This window comes from Pediculus humanus, genomic scaffold, assembly GCF_000006295.1.
Source record: "Pediculus humanus corporis 1103172107707 genomic scaffold, whole genome shotgun sequence".
Taxonomy (NCBI): domain Eukaryota; kingdom Metazoa; phylum Arthropoda; class Insecta; order Psocodea; family Pediculidae; genus Pediculus; species Pediculus humanus.
The window spans coordinates 25356-52264 of record NW_002987311.1 but is presented as its reverse complement, the minus strand read 5'-3'; the positions used below and the strand labels follow the sequence as shown (position 1 = coordinate 52264).

At 24.7% G+C, this 26909-nt stretch overlaps 4 protein-coding genes across 4 annotated transcripts in view; 3 read left to right on the top strand and 1 right to left on the bottom strand.

Moving 5' to 3' along the window:
• The window catches only part of Phum_PHUM307240 (protein groucho, putative), a gene marked incomplete at both ends in the record, with an annotated part of 14555 nt that extends 2233 nt beyond the window's left edge, over positions 1-12322 (top strand). Inside the window, 12 exons of the mRNA XM_002427207.1 lie at positions 1213-1257; positions 3990-4127; positions 7574-7769; positions 8469-8494; positions 9066-9310; positions 9396-9565; positions 9665-9869; positions 9977-10226; positions 10767-10946; positions 11395-11610; positions 11687-11914; positions 12215-12322. Of these exons, the coding sequence (XP_002427252.1) occupies positions 1213-1257; positions 3990-4127; positions 7574-7769; positions 8469-8494; positions 9066-9310; positions 9396-9565; positions 9665-9869; positions 9977-10226; positions 10767-10946; positions 11395-11610; positions 11687-11914; positions 12215-12322 (2007 nt within the window). The remainder of the gene's footprint in view (positions 1-1212; positions 1258-3989; positions 4128-7573; positions 7770-8468; positions 8495-9065; positions 9311-9395; positions 9566-9664; positions 9870-9976; positions 10227-10766; positions 10947-11394; positions 11611-11686; positions 11915-12214) is intronic.
• Positions 12323-14795: 2473 nt separating this feature from the next.
• Phum_PHUM307230 (uncharacterized protein) lies at positions 14796-16570 on the top strand (the record flags this gene model as incomplete). The annotated part of the gene is made up of 7 exons (XM_002427206.1): positions 14796-14994; positions 15117-15213; positions 15307-15487; positions 15600-15720; positions 15805-15899; positions 16040-16232; positions 16470-16570. The coding sequence occupies 7 exons, from the start codon at positions 14796-14798 to the stop codon at positions 16568-16570; spliced, it is 987 nt and encodes a 328-aa protein (XP_002427251.1).
• Positions 16571-17982: 1412 nt separating this feature from the next.
• On the bottom strand, positions 17983-20608 carry Phum_PHUM307220 (Neurofilament triplet M protein, putative; the record flags this gene model as incomplete). Its single annotated transcript, XM_002427205.1, has 3 exons — positions 17983-19859; positions 19961-20138; positions 20597-20608. 3 exons carry the CDS (start codon positions 20606-20608, stop codon positions 17983-17985), a joined length of 2067 nt encoding a protein of 688 aa, XP_002427250.1.
• Positions 20609-21332: 724 nt separating this feature from the next.
• Positions 21333-25961, top strand: Phum_PHUM307210 (ubiquilin-1, putative; the record flags this gene model as incomplete). Its single annotated transcript, XM_002427204.1, has 9 exons — positions 21333-21434; positions 21792-21978; positions 23178-23419; positions 23888-24140; positions 24563-24864; positions 24963-25117; positions 25425-25554; positions 25645-25762; positions 25876-25961. The coding sequence occupies 9 exons, from the start codon at positions 21333-21335 to the stop codon at positions 25959-25961; spliced, it is 1575 nt and encodes a 524-aa protein (XP_002427249.1).
• Positions 25962-26909: the final 948 nt, after the last annotated feature.

The window sequence follows — 26909 nt, the reverse complement described above, 5'->3', positions numbered from 1 at the left end:
AAAAAAAAAAAAAAAAAAAAAAACAATTGTTTGTTGTTTATATAATTCATTTTGTTTCGGGATTGATTAATTGATGATATACGTTAATAACTCATTCAATTGAAAATATAATTATTCGTCACAGTGTACATATGATAATCCTATTAAAAAAAAATTTGGGAAATATATTATTTATTCACTCGCGAAGAAAAGTTTATTTATAACTTATGAATTTTTTTTTACAAATGCGTTAATTATTATAAGCATTAATATACACTGAATAATGAATAAAAATGCATGTTAAGTGTATTAACAATAATTTTTTTTTTTTGTTTTTTCGCTTTGCTTAACTTTAATTGCTGCGCCTCCTGTTTTCTATTGGAAAAGTTTAAAATTGGAGATAGAAAAATTAGCCCAGGAAAAAACGGAAATGCAAAGACATTATGTTATGGTAAGTATTACTTTATTCTAGTACATGTTTTAATTGGTCAAATCAATAATTTAAATTAAATTTTATTTTTTATTTTTACAACATTCATTAATCGTTTATAATGAATTTTTAATTTTACACTTGTAGCTTTTTTTAAATCATATTTGACTTTAGTATAAGCCGAATAATAATATCAAAAATTTAATAAAAATGTATTTTATTATTATTATTATTATTATTAGGAAATTTAAAAAAAAAAAAAAAAGTTTAATATTATGTTTGTAAATTTTTATCTTTTATTTATAAGAAAATAATTTTTAACACAATGCAAATAAAAACAACAATAAATAGAAAATTCATATCAGTTTTGATTCGGTAGAATGATTTTTTTTTTTTTTTCTTATAACTTTTTGTAGGATGTTGTTTTCACAAAAAGTTTAACTTTTTAACCTTTTAACCTTTTTATTTAACATTATTTAAAATTTGTTGGAGAAAAATGTTTATTTATTAATTAAAAAATTTTTTTTTTTTAAATTGCTAGTCATTAATTTTTGATAATTATTCAATATTATTAGTGCTGATCAAACGAAAGAAAAAGTAATTAGAAAATATATATAAATAAATTTAAATATGTGTTTTATGTGATAAAGGAAGGAAATTGTTTATACATAAAGTGTGCGTGTGTTCGGGCGGGTGTGTTTATCATTAAAAATTTTTTCAATCGCTTAATAATTTAAAATTTCGTATAATTTTTTTTTTTTTTTTATTTATTTAAATTATATTTTTATTCTTTTTTTTTTCAGTATTATGAAATGTCTTATGGATTAAATGTAGAAATGCACCAACAGGTGAGCACTATTATCTCTTATTATTATTATTATTATTATTTTTGTTTATAAATCTTAAAACCATATTTTTTATTAATATTAAAAAATATTTTTGCAATATTTGGAACTAAGTAAAAATTAAGGGTTGAAATTTAAAGTTAGGAAGTTTTTTTTTTTTTTTATCGGTAAATAAATTCATGAGCGTGGAGTTTTATTTTTTTACCTTTTAATTGTTTTTTTTTTTGTAGATTGATTGAGCTAATTAAAATTTTTAAAAATTCTTCTAAAAATAAAAATGCAAAAGTGTTGTTTAGAAAACTTAAAAATTTGTTAATATATTTTTAATATTATTTCTTCATATTTGTTGCTGGCATTCAGTAATTTTTTTTTTTTTTTTTTTAATCATAATTAAATTATTAAGTTGACTTATTAAGAAAAATTAACAATTTATTATTGTAAATGACTAATTTCAATGTAATATTAGTATGCAATTTAAGATATAAACTGCAGTACACGTGAACAATTTGTTATTTCATTAGAAATTCTATACTAATAAAAAAATTCTTTTACAAATGTTTAAATATTTAAATGAAATTGTCAACAATGCCAATAATAATAATTAATTAACTGCTCATGTTTTTACTAAAGTAAATATATATAAATTGTTCTTGATTCACTTGAAATTTTAACCAATTTATCTATGTATAATTATTCTATTACACTAGAGTGAACAACAACACATTTAATTCAAACCAACAAAAAAACTATTAATTACATAAAATTAATCGGTTGTTATGAAAAATTCACTCTTATTGTATATCTTTGTCATTTTGAACAATTCATTGCAAAAACCGTCCATTTTAAAATCTCAGACTAGTGATGATTATTTTTATAGCAAAAAAAAAAAAGTAAATTTTTTTTTTTTCAATTTTTACATTTAAAAATTAAAAATTTTCAAATCCTTATAAAAAGAAATTGATATAATTTTATTATTGTTATATTATTTCATTGTTGTTATAAATGTTGTATATGTTGCGACATTGTAATTTTTAGGGAATGACAAATACAATGCATGTTAAGATCTACAGGCATTCCATTAAATTCATTATTATTTTTTATGCAGACTCTTTGTACCATCTAACAAAATCTATTGACTCCCTAAAACATGATGGCGTACCAACATTTAACCCAAAATACAAATATAAGTTTACGAGAAAAGTTGAAAGAGTTTTAAACTTGAGTTTTATCAATATCGAAACCTTTTATTATTATTATTATATCTGGAAGAACATCAGTTGTAAAGTAAAAATCTGTAAAGATTTTTAGGGACGAAAGCAAAAAAAAATTGAATTAGTGTGAACTCCTGCCTTCAAATTTTGTCTTTTGTGCAAAAGCCGGATCTTTGAGGGTTTCTTTTTGGTGAGATCCTTTTATTTACAGGCTGCTCACTCTTTTCACTTTTATTGTGTGATTATATTTTTAAAAAGGGTCAGGTTGCACAAATATAAAAGTATACTTTCTATCAACAATGAATTGTAAGGGGGGAAATAGGTCTAGTAAATTTTTGATACTATTTATAAATTTTATTCAAAAAAAAAAATTTTTCCTTACATTATCTACCATTACAAATTTTTCAGATAGTTTTTAGTTGTTTTCAATACTCTTTGTATTTTTATTTTTTATTTTTTTAGAACTAAATAAATATTATTAGTTTTGCATACAGTGTGAATAATTTTAAAACTATTTAAAAAATTAATTCATTTGAATATAATAAACGTAATTTTAATACTGACAATTTAATAATTTTTAATAATATTACTAATTATATAATTGAAAAAAAATTTTACAATTAGCATATATTTTCGGTTTTATTATTCACCTGTTTGTGTAACGTTATATGAGTGTGTAATGAATGCAATTATTAAAACACTAATGATTTCTATAAATAAATTAAATTTTTTCTAACATTATGAAAAGATTATATACCTGAACACGTTACTTTTTTCAATATTCAACAGTTATTTATTTAGTAATTATAGTTTAGTAATAAAGTTTTCTTTTTTGCGTTCTGCTCTGAACGTCTATGAAGTTTCTCGGGAATTCCGGGATATCAATTTTAAAAGCTTTTTTTTTGTGACAAAATGGCTTTGAATAGAACGAAAGTTTTTTTTAATAGAAACGTTTTTCACTGTGTGTTGCTCTTCTGAAATACAATTTTTTCTTTTTTTAAGTTATGGTGTCAAATGTATTTTGTAATAATTTGTACTAGTGGGAAAAAAATTGAAAATCTTGAAAATATTATTATCATATATTATTGTCAATCGAATTCAATATTTCTACTTATTGCGAATGGTGTATCTCAAAAAAAAAAAAAAAGAAAAGTATTTCAACGATTTTAATTTGTGTTGTTTTCAGTAATGATTTCATTTGCCATTTTCTATTTTGTGATATTGTCTAGTTAATAATCAACATTATGTAGTATCATTAATTATTTACTATAAATAAAAAATAGAAATATATTGTATACCACATAAAGAATTTATTTACTTATTAATAAAAGTTTTTTTTAATTGGTCTATTATTTCAAGTAATTTAAATTAAATAGGGAAAAAATATTTTTTTTTTATTAAACCTATTAAAAAAAAAACATAATGTAAAAATAAATATTTTTAAATCTGTTTAAAATTCAAATGCAAATAATAAAAATGTGACTTATATAAATTATAAAATAATGTTTTTAATTTTATTTTCAGACTGAAATAGCTAAAAGATTAAATGCAATAATTGCTCAGATATTACCATTCCTTTCTCAAGAGCATCAACAGCAGGTAGCAACAGCAGTAGAAAGAGCGAAGCAAGTTACGATGACTGAACTTAACGCCATAATCGGGGTAAGAAAATTTTAATATTTTTTTACAAGGTTTTTTTTTTTTTTTTTTCTTTATAAAATCTTTATTTAACCCACAAACATTTAGAGAGCCTTACGATAATTTGTTTTATTATTGATGAGTTGTTTAATTTGAAATTTATCCTCCTGTTACATATTGTCCCTTCGTTTACTTCCTTTTATTTATTTCAAACAAATTATGCGTAAACATAAATACAAATTGTCTTCACGAGGTAGAGGAGAAAAGGAGGTTGGAGTGAATGCCATTACTCTATAAACTTTTTTTATGTTATTGGTTGAAAAAAAAATTGTTCATTTGAGAAAATCTTGTGAATTAGTATTGTAAGAGATGTTTGACTATTCGTTGTACACAGTCCAATATAGTATGTGAATTATACGTTGAAAATATTTAAACAAATATTATCGTTTAAAACGGAAATTTTTATTTAGATTTTTTGTTTTTGTTTTTTTTTTTGTAAACACGACTAACACTGTTAATACCGTCGGAATTGAATATTCATTTCAAGTTTTAGCCCGTTATTACTCGAGAATGAATATTTGAATAAAGGGTTCTTTGAATGTATGATGTTTTGGTGTTTATGATCCATTTAAAATTTTTCCCTTAAAAATGTGAACTGTGCCCCACGTAATATGGTGCGTCTTTTATGTGCGTCAAAATGTAAAGCTCTCTAGATGAATGTTGTCAGCGGTTCTATTTTTTTTTTTTTTTATACGGCATTTGTGAACAATTTCATCTTTCACAGATTTACAAAAAAAAAAAAAAATTTTTTTTTTTATTTCTTCGGTCTTTTTATTTTTAAAGTTTGTGCTTTGCTGGCTTGCACGATGAGAATTTCTGGATAATGTGTAAAGTAGTGCAAAAAATATATAATATAACTGTATTATTATTCTTTATTAAATTTCTCTTTCGTCATTCTCGACACAATTACCAGTTGAAATAATATATCCAAAATTTATTTGGCTTGTTTATAAATTCATTTTTACCTGCGGTCGAACAATCAAATATTTCAAAATGATGAACTTCCGGCAAGTTTTTGCATATTTGGCATTAACCCCTTTCCATTTTAGTCAATTAATTATTTCTGTTACTCTAAGATTTTTTAATTTTTATTCTGATAATTATTTAATTACAATAATTCAATTTTTTATTTTACTTAGTAGCCAATCATGAATACTTTTTATTTACCTTAAAGACTTTTTGCAAATCGGGTAAATGAATCCAAAATCATGTTTAATTTCCTAAAATTTTTACTCGGGATGATAATAAAAATATTCGGAAACCTGAATTGGTATTTTTTCATTATTATTTAATTTACGGACGGATATTTACGTCTAAGTAAACATTAGACATTAAACACAATGAGAGATTATGAAGTAAAAATTCTTTTTGTGTATATATACTTTAGTAAACAACGCATTTAATTCACCAAATATTAAAAAAAAATTATTTATAATTTTATCATTATTATAATATTGCGGTTCATCCATTTTTTTTATTTTTATTTTTTTTTTTGTTGTGTAAATTTGAAACTCAATATACACAAAATGTATAAAAAAAAAAAAAAAAAAACCTATGACGCCGCACTTATTTTAATATGAATTTAGATATCCTAAGCAAACATCTGCCGAGGAATTTACACAGTTGACAAGTAGAAGCAAACATAACCGATTTTTCTCTTCTGTGCTTCCTGCGTGTAGCTTATCGACTACCCACGTCATTTAACTTTGTTTGTCTTATACAAAAGCAAATAAATCAGACCGATATTGTCAAGAAAAAAATATATATATATATATTTTTTATTTTATTTTATTAAGCAATTGATATCATGTCAGGTTAATTTTTCTTAATTCCATTGTCAACATTCATTGTTTTTTTTTTTTTTGTTCGGATTCCAAGTTAATTTAATATAATAAATTTTATTTAAAATATATATATATATATATATATTTTTAGATGTAGAAATTGAAATTTGGTTTTAAATATTTTTTTTTTTTTTTTTCGTTTTTGCATTCACTGTAGAATTTTTTTTATTTGTTTATTTAATTATGATTTTAAATTAATTGATTGAAATTTTTTTTTTTTTTTTAAATGCGTGTTTTGCACATAAATTTTATTTATTTTTTCTAATGTAAATTTATTTAGACATACTCCCCCTCCCCCTATATTTTTTTATTTATTTATTATTTTTAATATGCATAATTTTTGGATAAATTTGATTCTTTATTTGTTTTTCCTTAAAGACAATTCTATACGTATACGATTACTAGTTGGATCGACATTTTTCATTTTCTAAAGGGTGATTTTAACCAATAATAATTATAAATATTATTTCTTTCGTTTCTATTAATGCCACATAAGCGAAATAATAATTTTAGCCTGTAGAAATCTTCCTTATTTTCTCATTAAAAAAAAAAAAAAAAAAAAAAAAAAATTTTAAAAGCTATAAAAATTGTTCGAGTAAAATATTTTTATATAATTATAATTATCTGCGTGATTAATGTCTATAAATACGATTTAATATTTTAATGCAGTTTAAATCGCAGTCGAATCATGGTCTTTATTATCTACATTAACAAAATATTGTTTCTCTCTTTATTAAAAAAAAAAAAAAAAATTAAAAATTTTAACTACATAAATTTTAAATGAAAAATTTTTTAATTTTTTAATTTTCAAAATTTTACTATACTAATAATAAGAACAACATTTAAAAATTAAAATTAATAGTATCTAATTAATAATTGGCGGAAAAATGAAAACAAAAAGTAGAATTTTAAAATATTTACGAGTAAGAAAATTTTATTTAATAGTTTCATTTTTAATTAATTTTTAAAATTAAGTTATTTTTATTTTATATAATATTTATATGTGCTGTATTTAGTATTGATTTATTGTAGTCAATGTCTTAAGTAATTATGGCAAAAATTTTAATTAAATTAGTCAAGATTTTTCTTTGGAAGGTTTTTTGTTTAAAAAATTAATTTTGCTTTTAGGCATTATTATTATTATTTAAAAAACTGTCATTATGCATAGTGGGGAATTTTAAAAAAAAATGTATATTTATTTTATACTCTTCTCTTGTTTCTCAAGTCTTCTAACTTATTTCGTTTAAATATTTTTGTTTTGTTTTTGTTCACAGCAACAACGACCTGATCTACCTCGATTATTGGTTAGTATTTTTTGCACTTTTTTTTTATTTCTTTTAAAAGCTATATTCCTTTTTTCTGGTCTTGTGTGTGTGTAATCAGTGTGTAATTTAACGAACAGGCCCGATTATTATTATTATTATTATTTCTACCTATACTTTTTTACTCGACGAATTTTCTTAAGTCTCTGAACGAGGATGAGATCGGGGTTATCAGTGTTATCATGTATTAATATTATAATTAATAATTTACAAAATTTGTATTATATTTTTAATTATGTTTCAGCAACAAATGCACGCCCAGCAACTGCCGCATGCTGCCCATGCTCCGCCCATTCCAATGATGCCTCATCCGGGACTTCCGGGGCCTCCGAGTGCTGGAGCAGGAATTCTCGGAGCTCTCGGGGGCCCGACACCACATCCTCTCAGCATATTAGCTTCTAAACCAGACATTAATTCGGATCACGTAAAATACAATAGTGGTATGTTAAATTTTTTCAACTCAAAGTACATCACAGAGTTACAATTTTAATTTTTTAACCCTTTAACCCGGCTTAAAAATTTTTTTTTTTTTACCAATCCGAAATATTAAATATATAGGATTTTTTTTAATTTAAATGTGAGATAAATTATAGAATGGTTTTTATAGTTTTAATTAGTTTATTGGTTTTTTTTTTCGTGCAAAATATTTCAAAAAAAAAAAAAATTATTTATATTTATTTTTGTTTATTTTTTATTGTGGGTAAAAAAAAAAAAAAAAAAAAAAAAAAAAACAATTTAATAGCTTTAATTTCTAGAGTAAATTTAAATGTTTGGTTTTTAACTGTTCAAATATGCTCTTAAAAAAATATTATAACAGGAAGGTTTCTTTTTACAAAATAGTTTTTATATGCAATGTGTATATTGTACACAATTTTTTATTATTAATTATTTTTATAATTTATCCTAAAATTTATGAGTAAATTTTAATTTGAAATTAAATTAGTTTAAACCTGATGAAACAACTCGATTTTAGGACAGTGGTTTATTTTATTTTATTTTTCTTCAATAAAGTAATAATTACTTTAATAAATGGCATAAAACCATGTGTGAAATCAATTTTTAAAATTAAAATGTTTGTTTCTAATGATTATTTTATTTTATTTTTTTTTTCTCGGTTTTTCTTAAATTGATGCGGCCAGGCCTGAATTCTTCAGATGAACGGCATGTAAGTAAAGTTTTTTATTTTTTATTTTATCTTTATTGAATTTCTAATTCAATATTCAACAATTAATATTTTGATTTAAAATTATAAATATTATTCATTTTATTAATTAGTCTTTTAATAATAATAATAATAATAATAATAATAAAATACCCGGTTATTTACTATTAAATATAAAATATAAATGTCATGTGTTACTTTATTCTTAGATTTTATAATTTCATATATAAAAACTGTTGAAGGAAAATATTTCCTTTTGAAAAATATAGGAATTTCCAAAAATAAGAGTTTTAAATTCTTCATTATTATTTATAAATCCCAATTGTAGAAATTATCATTTATAATTAGTTATTATTATTTTTTTTTTTTGCGTCTATAAGTTTTTCATCGTTTTATTTTAATAGGATAAAAAAAAAATAAAATAACACCTTATTGTTCAAGTTTAATATATTTAATTACTTAAAACCATTTTATATAAATTTAAAAAATTAATATTTTGTAAGAAACCGAAATAAATGATAACAAGTAGCTGACAACAATACTAAAAAATTTTTATTTCTTTTTTTTTTTAAAGAGGAATTCGATTTCTCCTGCTGAACGGGAAAAATACAGACCAAGAAGCCCAGCTGAACCTGATATAAAAAAATTAAAAAAAGAGGAGAAAGATGGACATGGAAGTGATGGAGAGAAAAGCGATCAAGACTTAGTTGTAGACGATCAAAGTGAAGATCCTGTATCTCCACATAATGGTACAGCTTCACCTAGAGAAAATGGTTTAGATAAATTAGCACCTAAAAAAGAACATGCTGGACCACATAGGTGAGTGCAATTTTTTATTTACCCAATATTCTGTTATTATATTTTTATAACGCACACACATTAAAAAAAAAATTTTTATTTTTAGCCCTAGAAGTGGTACCTCATCTAATGCTAGTACACCTTCTACGAAAAAAATTGATAATGAAAAACCGACGACACCAATTTCAAAATCTGTCACACCCACAAGTGGGGGTAGCGCTAATAGTGTTTCTGGAGTTAGCGGTATGAAATCGGCGACCAAGCCTCCTTCATTAGGTAGTGTATTAAGTTGTTAATTTTTTTTAAACATAGTTTTCAGCATATGAAATAAGTATAAAAGAATTTATTAAAATTGTTCAGTTGACTTATTTTCAGCCGGTTACCCTCATTATTTAGCGGGTGCTCCTACTCACGATTTAGCTCAGGCAGGAGCTTACGGTGCATTACATAATAACCTTCCTCCAGCTCTCAATAACTATCCCAGACCATCACTCGTTGGCTATGATCCACAAGTTCCCCAAGTTGCTCATATGAGAGCTCCCTTAAATCCCGCGTTGGGAGGAATACCAGGCGGGAAACCGTAAGAAATGAATTTTTTTTTTTTTTTTTTTTTGTTATGAAACAACCACAAGAAAAAAATAAAATAAAATAATTTTTTTTCTTTTTTTTTCTTTTGTAAAAATAAAGAGCTTATTCGTTTCACGTTTCTGCCGACGGACAAATGCAACCAGTGCCATTTCCACCAGATGCCCTAATTGGTCCAGGAATTCCACGACACGCCAGACAAATTAACACCCTAAGTCACGGGGAAGTTGTGTGTGCCGTTACTATATCTAATCCTACAAAATACGTTTACACAGGCGGGAAGGGTTGTGTCAAAGTCTGGGATATAAGTCAACCAGGAAGTAAAAGTGCGGTATCTCAACTCGATTGTCTGGTAAGATATTTTTACAATTTTTTAATTACCAAAATAATTTAATGTATTTATGGTATATATTTTTCAATTAAAGCATTTTATTTTATTTGTTCTAATTAACGAATAAAATAAAAAAAATAAAAAATAATTTTAATAAAAAAAAAAAAAAAACAGGAGACAACAGACAGAGTTTTATAAAACTGAGCGTCATTAAAAATAGGTCAGGTCAAAATAAAAGATCAAAAATATTTTTTTTTTTTTTTAAATAAAAATGTAACAATAAACTCTTTAACAAAAAAATATTTTTTCAACTGTTTGAAATGGAGATGAAAAATAAACAAAGTGAAAATGTCTTTGTATTACTTTCCCATTATAATAAATTAAAATAGTTTTAATTTCAATATAAACAATAATGATAATAATTTTCATTTTTTTTTAATAAACGAGATTTCTATAATTTTCTCGCAACAAAAAAAAACAATTTTTTTATTCGAATAAAAAAATATTTTTTTGGAAATTGTAATTTGTATATTTCTGATAGATTTATTTATTTATTTTCAGCAAAGAGATAATTACATTAGATCTGTTAAATTATTACCGGACGGGCGAACTCTAATTGTGGGAGGGGAAGCAAGTAATTTGAGTATATGGGATTTGGCATCACCTACTCCAAGGATCAAAGCCGAATTGACATCAAGTGCTCCGGCATGTTATGCCCTTGCCATCAGTCCAGATTCTAAGGTATTGAAGTTATCAGTTTTAAAAAACTTTGAAAAAATTCTTTTGATTTTTCCTCTTGCGTGTCGTTAAACGTTTACTATTTGTGTTAAATGTAACACTGATAAAGTATTATGATAAATTAATTATATGTTATTCTGATAAAAAATTATAACAACAACCAATATAGTTATATAATTTTATCTAATTTTAAACAAATTTTAATATTGTTTTTTAGTGTATTATCTCTAACGTTGTTAAATAATCTGTATGAATAATTCTTTTTTACCTTTCTGTTTAATTTACAAATAATATAATCTGCACGTATTGTTTATATATATTTTACCGACTTGTGTATTTTAAACAATAATAAAAAATCAGGAGCTTAACGATATTTTTATTTACATATCTTGTTTGTCAAATTTAAATTTAAAAAGTTTAATTTACTTATGATTTTTTTTATTAATTACAGGTATGCTTTAGTTGTTGCTCTGATGGAAATATAGCTGTCTGGGATCTACATAATCAAACATTAGTGAGACAATTTCAAGGTCACACCGATGGTGCATCTTGCATTGATATTTCGGCCGATGGTACAAAGCTATGGACCGGCGGGTTGGACAATACAGTAAGATCTTGGGACTTGAGAGAAGGAAGACAACTTCAGCAACACGACTTCACTTCACAGGTTTGGATAAATTTTTTTTTTTAAATTTTAATTTAAAAAATTAGACGGAAAATGTAAATATTATTTCTTGTTTCAGATATTTTCATTAGGATATTGTCCCACTGGTGAATGGCTAGCCGTCGGAATGGAAAATTCAAATGTTGAAGTTTTACACGCGACAAAACCTGATAAATATCAACTTCATTTGCACGAATCTTGTGTTCTGTCTTTAAGATTTGCTGCTTGTGGAAAATGGTTTGTGTCAACTGGAAAAGACAATTTACTCAATGCCTGGAGAACACCATACGGAGCATCAATATTTCAAGTAAGTAAAAAAAAAAAACTTGTTTTAATTATTATTATTATTATTATTTACGCTTGCCTACAAGCAATAACCCAAACTCTCACGGCCATGCGGATCTCACAGGGTTTTCCCTTTATTGATTTAATAGAGTTATTTTGTCAAGGAGTGAATTTTTTTTTCGGGAAGGGGAGGGGAGGGGGAGGAGTTAAAATTAATAGTTAGTATAGTATAAAACTTAGAAATGTAACTTATAAACAAATTGGGTATATTAAAAAAAAAAAAAAAGGCATAGTTGAAAATAAAATAAAAAAATGTTTTCAGTCAAAAGAATCATCATCCGTCCTAAGTTGTGACATCTCTGCTGATGATAAATATATAGTCACGGGATCAGGAGATAAAAAAGCAACTGTTTACGAAGTTATGTATTGACCGAAGGCTCATTAGTTTTTTTTTCAAAGTGTTTCAGTCAATAATAAACAAGAAATAAATAAAATAAAATAATAACAATAACAATAAATTATTAATGTTTGCGTAAATTTATTTAAAAAAAAAAAAAAAGAAGAAAATTGTGCGTAAATTGTGGAAAAAATTATAATTATACGGGTTTTTTAATGTAAAGTTTTGTACTACGAGCATTAAGCGAATAATACCATTAAATTAATAAGTGTATTTATTTTTAATTTTTAATTTTTTTTTTTATATGTTTTTACGATGATAATTTAATATTAAATAAAAACTTGTAAAAAAAAAAAAATCTTGCCTTATATTTGTAGGAATTATATCAGTAGAATTTTTTTTTAGCGCTTATTAAGTTATTTTGTACAACAAAAAAAAAAGAAAAAAAAGAAAAAGAAAATGAATACATGATTACGAGGCTAAATAAAAAAAAAAAATTTTTTTTTTTTTTTTTTAAAACTATTCTAGCGTGATTGATTGATTGATTGATTGATTGAAAAATATTGTCTATCTTTTCTATTTTTATTACTGTTAACAAAAAATAAAAATAATAAAAAACATTAGAAGTGTCCTTTTTTTACTTAAAAAAAAAATTTTATATGCATTATTTAAAAGATTGCAATGTGTGTAATTATTTTTTTCTTTTTCTTTTTTTTTTTTTTTTTTTAATAATAATAATAATAGAAGTATACGGAATCTAAAAATTTGATGAAATAATTACATAAATTTTTTTTTTTTCATTTTTTCAAATGAAATTTTGATTCCATAGGAAGGTTTCCCGTTGCGTTACTCGTCTCGATAAATTAAATTTATTATGTGTCAGGTATCGATCCTGATCAAATAAATTTTTTTTTATTTTTAATTTGAAAAACTATTTTATTACAAATTTATTTATTTTATTTTCTTAATTGCGAGGCCTTTTCATGCGTTTAATTTTAAAATAATGAAAATATTATTATTATTATTATTAATTTTTTGTGTTTTACCCGTTATTTTATTTTTATTTAATTAATATACGACATTGTTTTTTTTTTTTTTTTTAATTTTAAATATTGTTTTCGAATAATTAAAAATTATGTATGAAATTTTCTATTAGGATTAATAATTATTATAAATTTAATAAAATATTTCAAAATTTAATTTTCAGTTTTAAGAATATTGAAAACAAAAGAAAACTATTAATTTTTTTTTTTTTACCGATTTTTCATTATTATTATTATTATTATTATTAATTATATTATCTTATTAATAGCAATGTTAAATTTAATCCCATTTAATTATATAAATGATTTTTTCTCATTCGTAGTATTAATTTTTTCCACAAAAAAAAAAAAAAAAAAGTATTTGTAAATATAAAATCTATGATCTCAAAATATATTTTGACAATTATAAATGTTAATTTGTAAATAAATATTAAAAAAAAAAATTGTTTTTTTTTTTTGTTTTGTTTTTATTTCTTTTCATATTTTTATATAAAATTTAAATTAATAAGAATCGATTATCCTAAAAAAAAAAAAAAAAATAATTGATTCATGTTAATTTAATGTTTAATTAATTATCGAGAATTTTTTTTTTTTTTTAATAAAAATCAAATATTATTAATAATAACTAAATTTCATGTTTTTTACCAATTCAATGAATTATTATTACTTGCGGGTCTTTTGATTTTAAGTTTATTTAAAAAACAGATTCCGTACTTTGGTTTATCGATAAAAAAAAAAAAAAAAAATTATTTATATATATAAAAAAAAGTGTAATAGAAATGAAAAAAAAATAAGCCGCTAACCTTGATAATAATTTTTAATTTGAAATGTTTTTGCTATAAGTGAAATTATTCAGTGGGAGTGGCTTAACTTGTTTAGTGTCTTTACGTAACGCCAACGTTTAACATTCACTTCAATGTTGTTGAGTTTATTAGTTTTTAGTCGTGTTTATTTTTAACAAATTTATTTATTTTTTTTTTTAAATTATATTTATTTAAATAGTTATATTTTAAACAAGTAAGTTAATTTTTATATATTATACAAATAATAATAATAATAAAAATAAATGAAATTTAAAATTCGTATGTTGAAAAATATTATTATTTAAGCATAGAGTTTCGTAATTATTGTTTATGTCCTAATAAAATATTAAAATTGGCAATCTCGTTATATTTCGATTCTTCTGGTTTTTTTTTTAAAGAGACAAAAGTGCGTTAAATATTTTATAATAATTAAATAATAAAAAAAAAAAATCCAACAAGTATTCAAGTGTATATATTTAGGTGCTTAATATTTGTTTTTTTTTTTTAAATACAAATTTGTGTTATCATTAATTTTTTGTTCAACAGGTTTTTTTTTTTTTTTATTTAAATTAAAAATTTTTTTTAAATTTAAATTTTTACTTGTATTTGATTTCGATTGACGAGTTTAAAATTTACAATCATACTACCTTAGGTATAAATATGAGTGATTTATCTGGAGAAAGTATCGATGGAGAATGTGGAGAATTGTTGAAAAAATATTTCTTAGGTACTCTTCGTAACGGGTACAAAAGATACAGAGGAGTAACATTGCCGAGTCATTATGGTAATTACGCAGATAAAGTAGAAAATTTTGAAGTGAGAAATGAAGATGTTTGGGTGATAAGTTATCCGAAAACAGGTAAAACTAATTTTTTTTTCTCTTTCGCATCGTTTTATGTAAGTTTTTTTTTTATTAAATTATTTATTTATTTTAAATTAATATTAATAAAATTAATTTTTTTTTTTTTTTTTTTTTTCAAGGAACTACATGGACTCAAGAAATGGTTTGGTGTATAATGAACAATTTAGATTTTGAAAAAGCCAAAGAATTCCTTCCTGAGAGATTTCCATTTTTAGAGTGAGTCAAATTTCAATTGTTTATTATACGAGATTTTTTTTAAAAAAAAAAAAATTATTTGAGATTTAATATAATAATAATTTTTTTTTTCAGGTTTACTTGTTTGTTCGATTACTCCGATGTAATTCGTAGAAAACCCGATATAAACCTTCCACCTTTTGTCAAAGATTCCCTAAATTTTATAAATAATTTAAAATCTACGAGATTTATAAAGACGCATTTACCATGGGATTTACTCCCTGTAAGCATCCGAAAAGGAGATAAACAACCTAAGGTAAGTAAATCGCGATAAACTTTAATGTTTGTTATTGTTTATATTTTATTTATTTTAATATTTTTTCTTATTCACGGTCGGATGTTTTTTTTTTTTTTTTTTTTCTATATAGATAATATACGTTTGTCGGAATGCAAAAGATACTTGTGTATCTTATTTTCATCATACTATTCTTCTTGAGGGTTACACAGGAAATTTTAATGATTTTTGCAAATTGTTCTTGGAAGATTCTGGTAAAATGTTGTTCAATTTTTTTTAAATAGGTATAAGTTTTATTTATTGTCCCTTTAATCGGTATTTATTTTTTTTTTATTAAGTTTGTTTTTCACCCTTTTGGTCTCACATCGAGGGCTTTTGGAAAAGACGAAATCAATCAAACGTTCTTTTTATTAAATACGAAGACATGAAAGAGGTAAAATATTTTTTAATTTTTTTTTTTTTGAAAAATATGGGGGAATTAAAGGTCAAAAGAGGTATCAACTCACAATGAAACGTTTTATTTTATAAACAATAAAAATTTCAATTTTTTTTTTTTTTTTTTTTTTTTTCTAGAATCTTGCGGGTGTTATTGAGCAAACGGCACAATTCCTTGATAAAAAATTATCACCTGAACAAATTAAAACTTTATGTCATCATTTAAGTTTTGAATCCATGAAAAATAATCCATCCGTTAATTATGAAGCCATCCTTGAAGTAAACAGGATTTATAATTTGATACCCGCCGACGGGGAGTTCATGAGAAAAGGTTTGTATTGTCAAATATAAAGAAATTTTTTTTTTTTTTTTGAACTTTTGCATATATTATTTATAAAAACCGAGTTAATCATAATTTAAAAAAACTTGAGGTTGCATTTACATACATTCAATGAGGGAAAATTTTCTAAATAAATTTTTTAAACACTTTCCTTATAGTTACATTTTAATTTAGATTTATGGGTTTTTTTTTTTTTTTTTTTATTGTAAAATTTTAAAATTTTTTCAGGAACTGGGGGTGAATGGAAAGAAAAAATGCCCAATGAAATAGTTGAAAAATTTAATAAATGGATAGAAACTAATTTAAAAGAAAGAAACATTCAATTATGATTGAAAAAAAAAAAAAACAATTTTTTTTTTCTTTTATTTACATTTTAAATTTAATTTGAAATTAGTTTAGTTATAGATAATTTTTATTTTTGCTATTTTTCCTTTTTCCTTTTTTTTAATTTATTAGGGGTCAGTGCATTTTACATATTTGTATAAATTTTTGTAAATTTTTTTTTTTTTTGAATGTATACTTATTAAATTATTATTTAATTAGTGCTTTTGTTTTTTTTTTTTTTTTGGAAAAACAGAAATAAAAACCAAAATTATAATTTTTATATCCGGTTAGTAAGAAAATTTATTTTCACTTATATAAATATTTCTATGTTGCGCCTAGTTGAGTGATAAGATAACATAAATTAAAATTTTTTTTTTTGTTTTTTGAAATCATGAATCTAAATATTCCAATTAATAAGATTAAAAAAAAGTTTTGAGCTTTTTTTTTTAATTCATATTTTAATACTATCTATAAAAGAAAATTGAGAATTTCTAGAAAAAATATAATTATATATATTTTTTTTAAATTAGTCCAAAGTATATATAATAATATAAGAGGTGTATATATATCCACACAAAAATTGACTTTAATTACAATTTAACTTTAAAGGATAAATAAATAACGGTTATTGAATAAATGACACATTTGCAAATAATTTTTGCTATTAAATAAATATTATTTATAATTTTCTTTTTTTTTTTTTTTAATATATATATTTTGATTAGATCATGTTAAAATTTTTTCGAGTACCGCGCACTTTACACTTATCACATTAAAATGCAATATAAAATATATATCATAATACTTTCAATTTAATTTATAAATTTTTTTTTTTTTTTTTGCAAACCAAAATAATATTGTTATGAGTGACAATTTGATTAAATTTTCTTTAACTTTAGAGGAACTCTAACGGTATTATTTAATAATTTTTTACTTTTTGTAAATTTTTATTCATCTGACATCAAGAAAAAAATATAAATATATGTAATTGTTGATTAATAAATCATATATACAATATATATATATATATGTATGGGTGTGGGGTGGGGGGTAAATGTCTATCATAAATATTTATACTATTGATAATTTTTTTAAAAATTTAAAGCTGTCTAAGTCATTTTTTTTTTTTTTTACAATGCCTAAATCCGATAACTAATTTATTATGGCAGTATCTTATAATATATTTTTTAAACGTTAATTCTTTTTTACATATAAATAGTTATTCACCTTAATATAATTTTAATCTTTGAATCTCTCGATTTAATAAATTTGTTTTTTTTTTTTTTTTTTTTACATAAGAAAAAGTAACACACAGTTTGTTCTTTGATTATAAAATTTATGTGTAAATCAATTTATGTTAATAATTAACTGTATTCTATTGTTTTTTTTTTTTTTTTTTTTTTCACATTAATTACTGTCATGTTGGTAAAAAAAATTCCTGCAGCCTTTTCACCGTTTCAATATCCAACGCGCATAAATCGAAATCAAATGTCTTTTTAGTTATTTCATATTGTCCCGTTTCAGCAATGACTTTGACTACTTTTTGAAGTTCCGCATTATCTTCCAACGACATGATTCTGTGCTGTAAATCTCTCAATTGTGCAACATATTCTTTTGTAAATTTATCAGATCTACGAATTTCCTCTCCTCCATCAGACAAATCAACGGATTCCGTTGACCGTGATGGCGTTCGGCTATTTTCCTGACTGATATTCTTTTTTGATTTGAAATTTTTTTCTTTACTTTTTTCTCCTTTGCGTTTTCGATTTTCTTTTTCTTTTTTAAATAGCGACCTATCACCGTCTAATTTGTCTTTTTCTTGTTTATTATCTTTCTTTTCTTTCAGCCTGTCTTTGTCTATTTCTTCATTCTCTCTTTCGCTTGAATTTGAATGCGGACTTTGCTTTGTCACTATTTTTTGCTGTTTTAAATCGTCTTTTTCGATTTTCTTTTTCTTTTTATTTGAATATTTTTCATTTGAAGTTTTAAAAAGACTTGATTCATTTCCTTTAGAAGTTTTATCAAACTCCTTTTCTGCTCTGCATTCCGCTTGAACAGTAAAATTTGTACTTTGTAATTTAGGATTCACATTTACAACTGGTTGAGGTTTTATTTCAGGTACAATTTTATTTGGTGGCTTAGAAAGAATTTTAATCGAAGGGATCGTTTCGTCTTCGCTCAATGGAGATGCTGAATCGGAACTTCCTAATTCATCTAAAAGAGCGTTTAACGGTTTTTTCTTTATTTTTTCTTGTATCGGAGATAAAGATATTGATTTCTTTTTTTCTTTTTCTTCCCTAGAATCATCATGTTTTTTTTTATTGCTTTTCTCTTTTTCCTTTATTTCTTTCTTATGCTTTTCCTTATCCCTACTTTTTTCTTTTTCTTTCTTTTTATGCCGATGCTTATGCTTTTCTTTTTCCGGCCTTTCTTTTTCTTTTTCTAAATTTTCAATATTGTGCCTGTCATAAGATGATTTGGCTTCATGCTTTTTAACTGCATTGTTTTTTCTCATGTGATCCAAATCGTTAGCATTTTTTTTTACTTTTATGTACTCTTTGTCCATCTGCCTGCTAACATCCTTGGAATCTTTTTCTTTCTTGTCTTTCTCTTTTTTCCTTTTTTCTTCATAATTTTCTTTCTTTCTCTCTTCGTATTTTTTATACTCCTCCCTAGATTTAACGGAATGAGAAACAACACTCGACGGAGACGGAAGTCTTTTCAATGATTTTTCTTTTATTTTTTCTCGATCTTTAATTTTATCCTTTTCTATTAACTTTTCCTTATCTTTAACAAGTTCTTTTTCATCTTTAAAACTGTATTTGTTTGGTTTTTTTTTATCTTTTACATCGTCGGATTCATTCGATTTTTTGGATATATCAGTCGTTTTTTTCGGTTCCAATACACGTCTAATAGGAGTTCCAAATAGTTCTGCAAAGGAATCATTTGGTGTCAAATCTGGTTTGTGTTTTTTTATTAATGAGTCTGTCACTTTGGACCTATTTAAATTAATTGATGATGAAGATTTGAGATCGTCTGAGTGTACCTCCGAAGGAGTGTCAACTCCTACACCTCCACCCCGAATAAGTTTTCTTCTAAAATCCTCTGATGGATTTTGAAAAAGTCTAGGTTCCCGTAAGACTCTAGAAATAGGAGGTCCACTTGGCTGCAACTGGAGATCATACTGAAAACTAATTTTTTTCGGCTCTTCTTTATTCTTTAAATATACATCTATTGGTAAAACAAAGCCTGCATAGCCAGATTCTTTTACAATGTAGGGAGATTCCTTAATCACTAAAATAATAGGAATATTATTAATAGCAAATATATTTTACGATACTTACATTACAAGCACACCAATTAAAAATTATTGCAGTTAAATTTGATAAACACACCTCTTCGAGGTTTAGGAAAAGTTTCATGAAGGTGAAACACGACTTTGTCAACAAAATATTGAATGTCTGTGTTGTCAGCACCCCTAACAAACACTTCCCAGTCATGAGTGAAACCTTCGGGGGTTTTTTTGGTACGAACAGATGCTTCATGACCAATTTCAAATTGAACTCGAACACTCTGCATAAAAATTTTAAAAGGTATTCTTATAAATATAAATATTAAAAAAAAACAAAATTATAAATCATTATGTATTATATTAAGGTACAACATTCAAACAAAAACTAATAAAAATTTTTTATTTTTCTGCATGGATATATATATAATGTACTGTTGGGAAAATTCTAGTATCACCATAATCGGTTTTGAAAAAAAGTTTTAAAAAATTGGATAATATTAACAAAAACTTAATATATATATTACACATTTTTTTATGATGTAAACAATATAATTTGTATAATAAAAAATTAATTTTATTAGTTTTACTCAATTTAAAAAGTGAATTGGTTTTCAAAGAACAATCAAAAAAAAAAAAAAAAAAAAACTAAGTAATGGTTGATTTAACAAAATGAAATTTTATTTTATTATTTTGATAGATATAAAATAATTTAGAATAAATTAATTAAAACTCAATTAACCGCTAAAGACATTTTAAATACCTTATATATAATCAATGATTAAAACATACCGAATACGCCATAATCTGTAAAAACTACAGAAAAATATCCCTTTTTTGAATATCCGCCATTTTTTTACAAAAAAAATTGTAAATAAACAAATATTTTATTTTAGTGATTAACACCATTAAAACATATCTGTTGTTTCTGACGCAAAAAAAATGAATAGTCAAAAACTTTATAAACAAACATAATGAGTAAATAAAAAAAAAAAAATTATAATCAGTATTTTAAATTTAATATATTATAACACTTATAATACAACAGACAATTTAGTAAACATAGTCTGCTGACCCTAACTACACTGCAGCCACTTCCGTTTTTTCTTTATCAAATTTATTTTATTAAGTAGGCTCACTTATCAGAATATTCAAATAAAGTTTAGCAAAGATAATGTTAATATCGGTTTTTGTATCAGTTAAATATTTATTATTATTTACAATTTAAACTTAAATATTTTTCTTTATTAAAGATCAATCAATATATGTGTTTGAATAAAAAAATTAAACGGTTCTTTTGAAGACAAATTGTTTTAAAAAAAATAATTTTCTATCAAGTAAGTACATTTAAATCCTTAAAAATTATCGAAATAGTTAGCAGATAGTTTGCATTTTTTTTTTGTTTCATTTTATCTAATGCCACGACTTTAAATAATCGTTAAGGCACTGACTTTAACTTCAAGTCATTCTAAAACAAAATGGCTGAAGGACAGGACGCTCCTAAGAAAATTTGTATCACCGTTAAAACACCCCAAGAAAAACGAACTATTGAGTGTTTTGAAAATGCTTCAATAAAAGATGTAAGTATTTTATAAATACTTAGTAATTTCGTTTAAAAATTTGCTGTTTATAATTTTTTATAATTTACGTGCGTCATCGTATTAAGCCTAATTTTGGGTAAATTTAAGTGCAGTAAAATATTATGCAATATTTCTCAATTCTGAAATAATTTTAGTGTATTCTTTTTGTATTATTTAAAAAAAAAAACAGTTCAATGATATTTTTATGATTTTTTTAAATTTTGAATTAGTATTTTTAAATTTACTCGTGTATCTCGGCTAACTTTTCCTATAAATCTACTTTAATAAAATTACTATAAAGCTTGGGAAAGTATATTATTTTTATTAACTATTTTTATTTTTATTTTATTTTTACAGTTTAAAGAAGACGTTGCTAAAAATTTTAATGTCGAACCGGATCAAATATGTTTAATTTTTGCTGGTAAAATTATGAAGGATCATGAAACTTTAAGCACTCATAACATAAAAGATGGACTCACTGTACATTTAGTAATAAAAGCTAGATCTCGTACTCCTGAAGTGAACAGCACTCCTAGACCTCCAGGTAAGTTATAAATCCAAATATTCTCTTCAATTTATTAACTTGTTTGTTTGAACTCACATAAAAAAATTTAAATTATTGGGTTGGCCAGTAAGTAATTATGGATTTTACCAACAGATAGTTTGTCCATGTTTTTGAGTATGTTTACATTTTTGCACAGACAAGAAGAGCTTTTGATATCTTATTATTTGGTTTCTTCTGTAACATTCAGTACCAAAATTGAACTCTTAAATAGTGCACAAGCAAAATGCACTTAAACATGGAGAGCCAAAGCGAGCATTTCCTCCACATTTTCGTTTTTTATTTTTGAAAGGGTGTTAATGCTTCACAAGCCAATACAAAGTTGTGGGCTGTGTAGGGTGATGAAGCTTTAATAGAACTGCAGTGTCAAAACTGGTTTGCGAAATTCTGTTCTGGAGATTTTTCTTTGAAAAAAAAGGAGCACTCTGGGGGTTCAGTGGAGGTCGATGATGACCAAATAAAGGCTGTAATTGTTAATGATCGGCATAGTTTGAGAAGGGACATTGCAAAAAAGCTAGATGTGTCACATATGTGTGTCAAAAACCATCTGCGGTATCTTGGGTACTAAAAGAAGCTTGATGCATAACTTTGGGGAACATGGGTTGATGAGGCGACTTGGTCTTTGTGATATGCTTTATTTAAACACAATGTGAATGACCCATTTTTGAAAGAATGATCACCGGTGATGAAAAGTGGGTTGTCTATGACAACATTTCGAGGAAAAGATTCTGCTCTAAGCAAGGGAAACAAGCACCAACAACTTCTAAGGCTGACATTCACCAAAAAAAAGTACTGTTATCAGTTTGGCGGGATTACAAAGGCATAGTATACTTTTGAGGTGCTGCCACAAAGTCAGACAATAAAGGTTTACATTCGACAGTTGAATAATTTAAATAATGCCATCCAAGAAAAACGACCTGAGCTAGCCTATAAAAAAAGGAATTGTCTTTTACCACTATAATGCCAGGCTCCACACATCTTTAGCCACTAGACAAAAACTACTGGAGCTAGGCTGGAATGTTTTGCTGCACCCTCCTAATATTCCCAAACTAGCTCCAAATAATTATCATTTTTTCCAATCACTAAATTAAGATAATAGAATTTTTATGTATTGAGTACATACTCACATATAGTTTTAACGAGTATCATTTACAGTTAACAATTTATTAATTATTTTTTAGCTGATGTTAATGCAACACCATTTGGTTTGGGTATTTTGGGTGGTTTACCTGGCTTAGATAATATAGGAATGGGATGCGCTAATATTATGGAGCTTCAACAAAGAATGCAAAGGCAGTTAAGGTCAAATCCTGATGCATTGAGGCAAATTATGGATAATCCAATGATTCAAAATCTTATGAATAATCCTGAAATAATGAGACGTTTAATTACTTCCAATAGACAAATGGAAGAATTAATGGAGGTAAAATTTAAAAAAATTTAAGAAAAGATTTTTCATATCTTTCATATTATTATTTTATTTTTTGATATATAAGATTGTTTAGCGTATGTATTTCAGAAATTTTATTAAAATTCCTACAATTTTAGTATTGCTAATTATTAATTCGCTGTTTATTTATGCAATAATTTCTGATTCATTTTATTGATTTTAAAATTTACAATGAATATTATTGCTTTTTTTAGGGTACAGAAATAAATAAGAATTCTTTTATATGTATTTTCGTTATAGTTTTGATTTTATGTTTATGTTTATTTTTATTTTATAAACTGAAACGCTAAAATTTATTTAATAATTTTAGGATCACTTTAAACATATTTGAATGTTATTATTATTCTTTCACATAATTTACTGAATGAAAATTAATTTTAATTTAATTTTGATTCTTTGATTCTTAAATCAAAATTACTAATTGTAATATTTATATTTCAGAGAAATCCAGAACTAAATCGTATGTTTAACGATACAGAACTTCTTCATCAAGCTGTCGATCTTGTTAGAAATCCAGCCATGCTTCAAGAGTTAATGAGAACCAATGATAGAGCTATATCCAATCTTGAATCCATTCCAGGGGGCTACAATGCTCTCACTCGCATGTATAGAGAAATTGAGGAGCCTATGATGAATGCAGCACTTAGCCAATTTTCTACGAATCCTTATTCAACCGGAAACACTGGAAATTCAGGTATAAGAACAACAATAATAATAATAATTTTTTAAAATAAATCATATGTTTTTAGCATAGTAAATATATTATTATTATTATTATTATTATTTTTCACTTTTGAACACGACAAGATTTTGTGTACGTAGTCGGAGTTTTTAAGCATTCATTCTAGATCTCTATCTGATTATGTTAATTATGCTATCTATAAAATTCAATTGTTATTATTATCATTATCGATCGCTGTTGAATGCTATTATAATTTTTAAAGTTTAAATAACAATATTTTTAATTTTATTGTAAAAATAAAGTAATTATTTGAAAGTTTTTTTTTAAAGTTCAAAAATGAAAGTCAAAGTAAAATAATTGATGAGGTTTTTATTGTAAGAGTAATTTTGATTTGTGATAGTATTATTAATATTGGTTTTACTGTCTAATTACAGATGGAAACAATCCACAGCAAGGTACTGAAAATAGGGCCCCTCTCCCCAATCCTTGGGGTGGTAATACGACAACAGAAAGTACTGGCGAACAGAGAACTACAACATCTCCCCGAACCGGTCTCTTTAACCCACCCGAAATGCAAAGCATGTTACAACAGATGATTGAAAATCCCCAATTAATGCAAAACATGTTATCTGCTCCATACACGCAATCCGTACTTCAAGCACTTGCTGCGGATCCGGATGTTGCCCAACAAGTTTTGTTCGCAAATCCTTTATTTTCGGGAAATCCACAAATGCAGGTAGGTACTCAATGCTCAAATTTAATTTTTTTTTTTTTTTTTTTTTTCACTGATACATTATGATAAAATTTATTCGTTATTTATTTTTTTTTTTTTAGGAACAAATGAGATTGATGTTGCCACATTTTTTACAGCAACTTCAAAATCCCGAAACTCAAAATATGATGTCAAATCCCCAGGCCTTGAACGCGTTATTACAAATTCAACAAGGTTTTGAGCAATTAAGAACATCTGTTCCTGGTCTTGTTAATAAGTAAGGCATTTTTAAAAAAAATTATGAAACACTTTTTGATTCAATGTTTGTTTGTTTGTTGATTTTTGTTTAGTTAAACTGTGGAATTTAAAAAAAAATTATTATAAGTCAAATGCTGAAATGTATTTGATAGAGTAAACAATAAATAATTTTTTAGTTTGGGATTCGGTACAGTACCATCATTTACAAACTCTGGAACGGTTAATACAACTTCTGCCGAAGACGCAAATAATACAGTAGGAGCGGCCGTCACGACAGCCGCAACAACAACCACAACAACAACAACAACACCTTTGATAGATACAAGCGGAAATACAAGAAATTCCAACGGAAATAATATTTTGTCTTCTACGACAAGTGCAACGACTACAACAACAACATCCACAACAACAAGTTCTAATTCGGGAGACATGTTTTCTCAATTCATGGCTCGAATGGTATGTACTTTTTCCTACTACTTTTACCTCTAAAAATATTATTATCTAATTCTGTGTTAATATATAAAATTTTTTTTTTCGTTTTATAAGATTGCTAGCATGGCCCAGCAAAGCGGTAACGCTAATCTACCACCAGAAGAAAGATATAGGACACAACTTGAACAATTGTCAACTATGGGATTTTTAAATAGGGAAGCTAATCTTCAAGGTATATTGTGTGTTATTTATTAATTAGGTTTTTTTTTTTTTTTTTAAGTTTATTCAAATAAGAATAAAATTTTGTGTGACGATGAATAATACTTTTTTTTTTTTTTTATGCAGCTTTAATAGCAACATTCGGTGATATAAATGCAGCAGTGGAAAGACTCCTGGGTACAGGACAGTTACCTCAAAGTTTTTCATCCTGAAGTTGACCATTAAAATTGATTTCTTTTTATATATTGCTACATGCTATTCTTCAATATCGAGCTAACATCAATAATACGAAGTTAAATATTCCTATTCAATAAAAGTGCAAAAAAAATAGAATTGAGTTTTTCAATTCCGATTTATAGTTTACGGTTCAAAATTTTAATTTTTTTTTTTTTTTAAAGAAAATACAGAACCCTTAAATTTGGGTTAATTTACTATCAGTTTGTTTCTGAGTTTTGAATTAAAACAACAATTTCGCTTGTTTTTAAAATGCACACAAACACACACAATACATGCAAGAACACATAGAAACATTCACACAATTTCACAGAAACACACACAAACGCACACAACAAACACCCAGACACAACACACAATGACACTCCCACAAACTCTTTCCTACAATATACATACACACATACACTCAGACAAACACACATACACAGATATATATATATATATATTTTTTTTTGTAAAATATAAATTGTTTTGTATTGTTGTAAATTTCTTGAAAAAAAAAATTTGTTAATGTCAAGCATTTATTTTGCTTTGGATATTTTTAAAAAAAAAAAGGCTTAACAACCCCAAAATTTTGATTTTTTACATATTTAAACAAAAAGCTTTTAGTGATGCCATGTCGTTACCTTACAGTATTTTCTTCTGTAATCTACAACATTGCTAATTTAGGACTTTCCTGTATAAATTTGATGTGCTCAAAGACAACCTTTAAAGAAAGTAATTTCTTAAATCAATTTTAATTAAAAATTAAATTAAAGTGAAATTTAATTTTTTTTTTTTTTTAAATCTTCTTTTCAGGTTTTTTAAAATTTTATTTTATTAATAAATAAAATGTTAAAAAGCTTTAGTCATTCTTAAAAATTGATAATATTTCTAAAATTTATTAAATATTGTACCTAATCGGATAATTTGCCATACATACATAT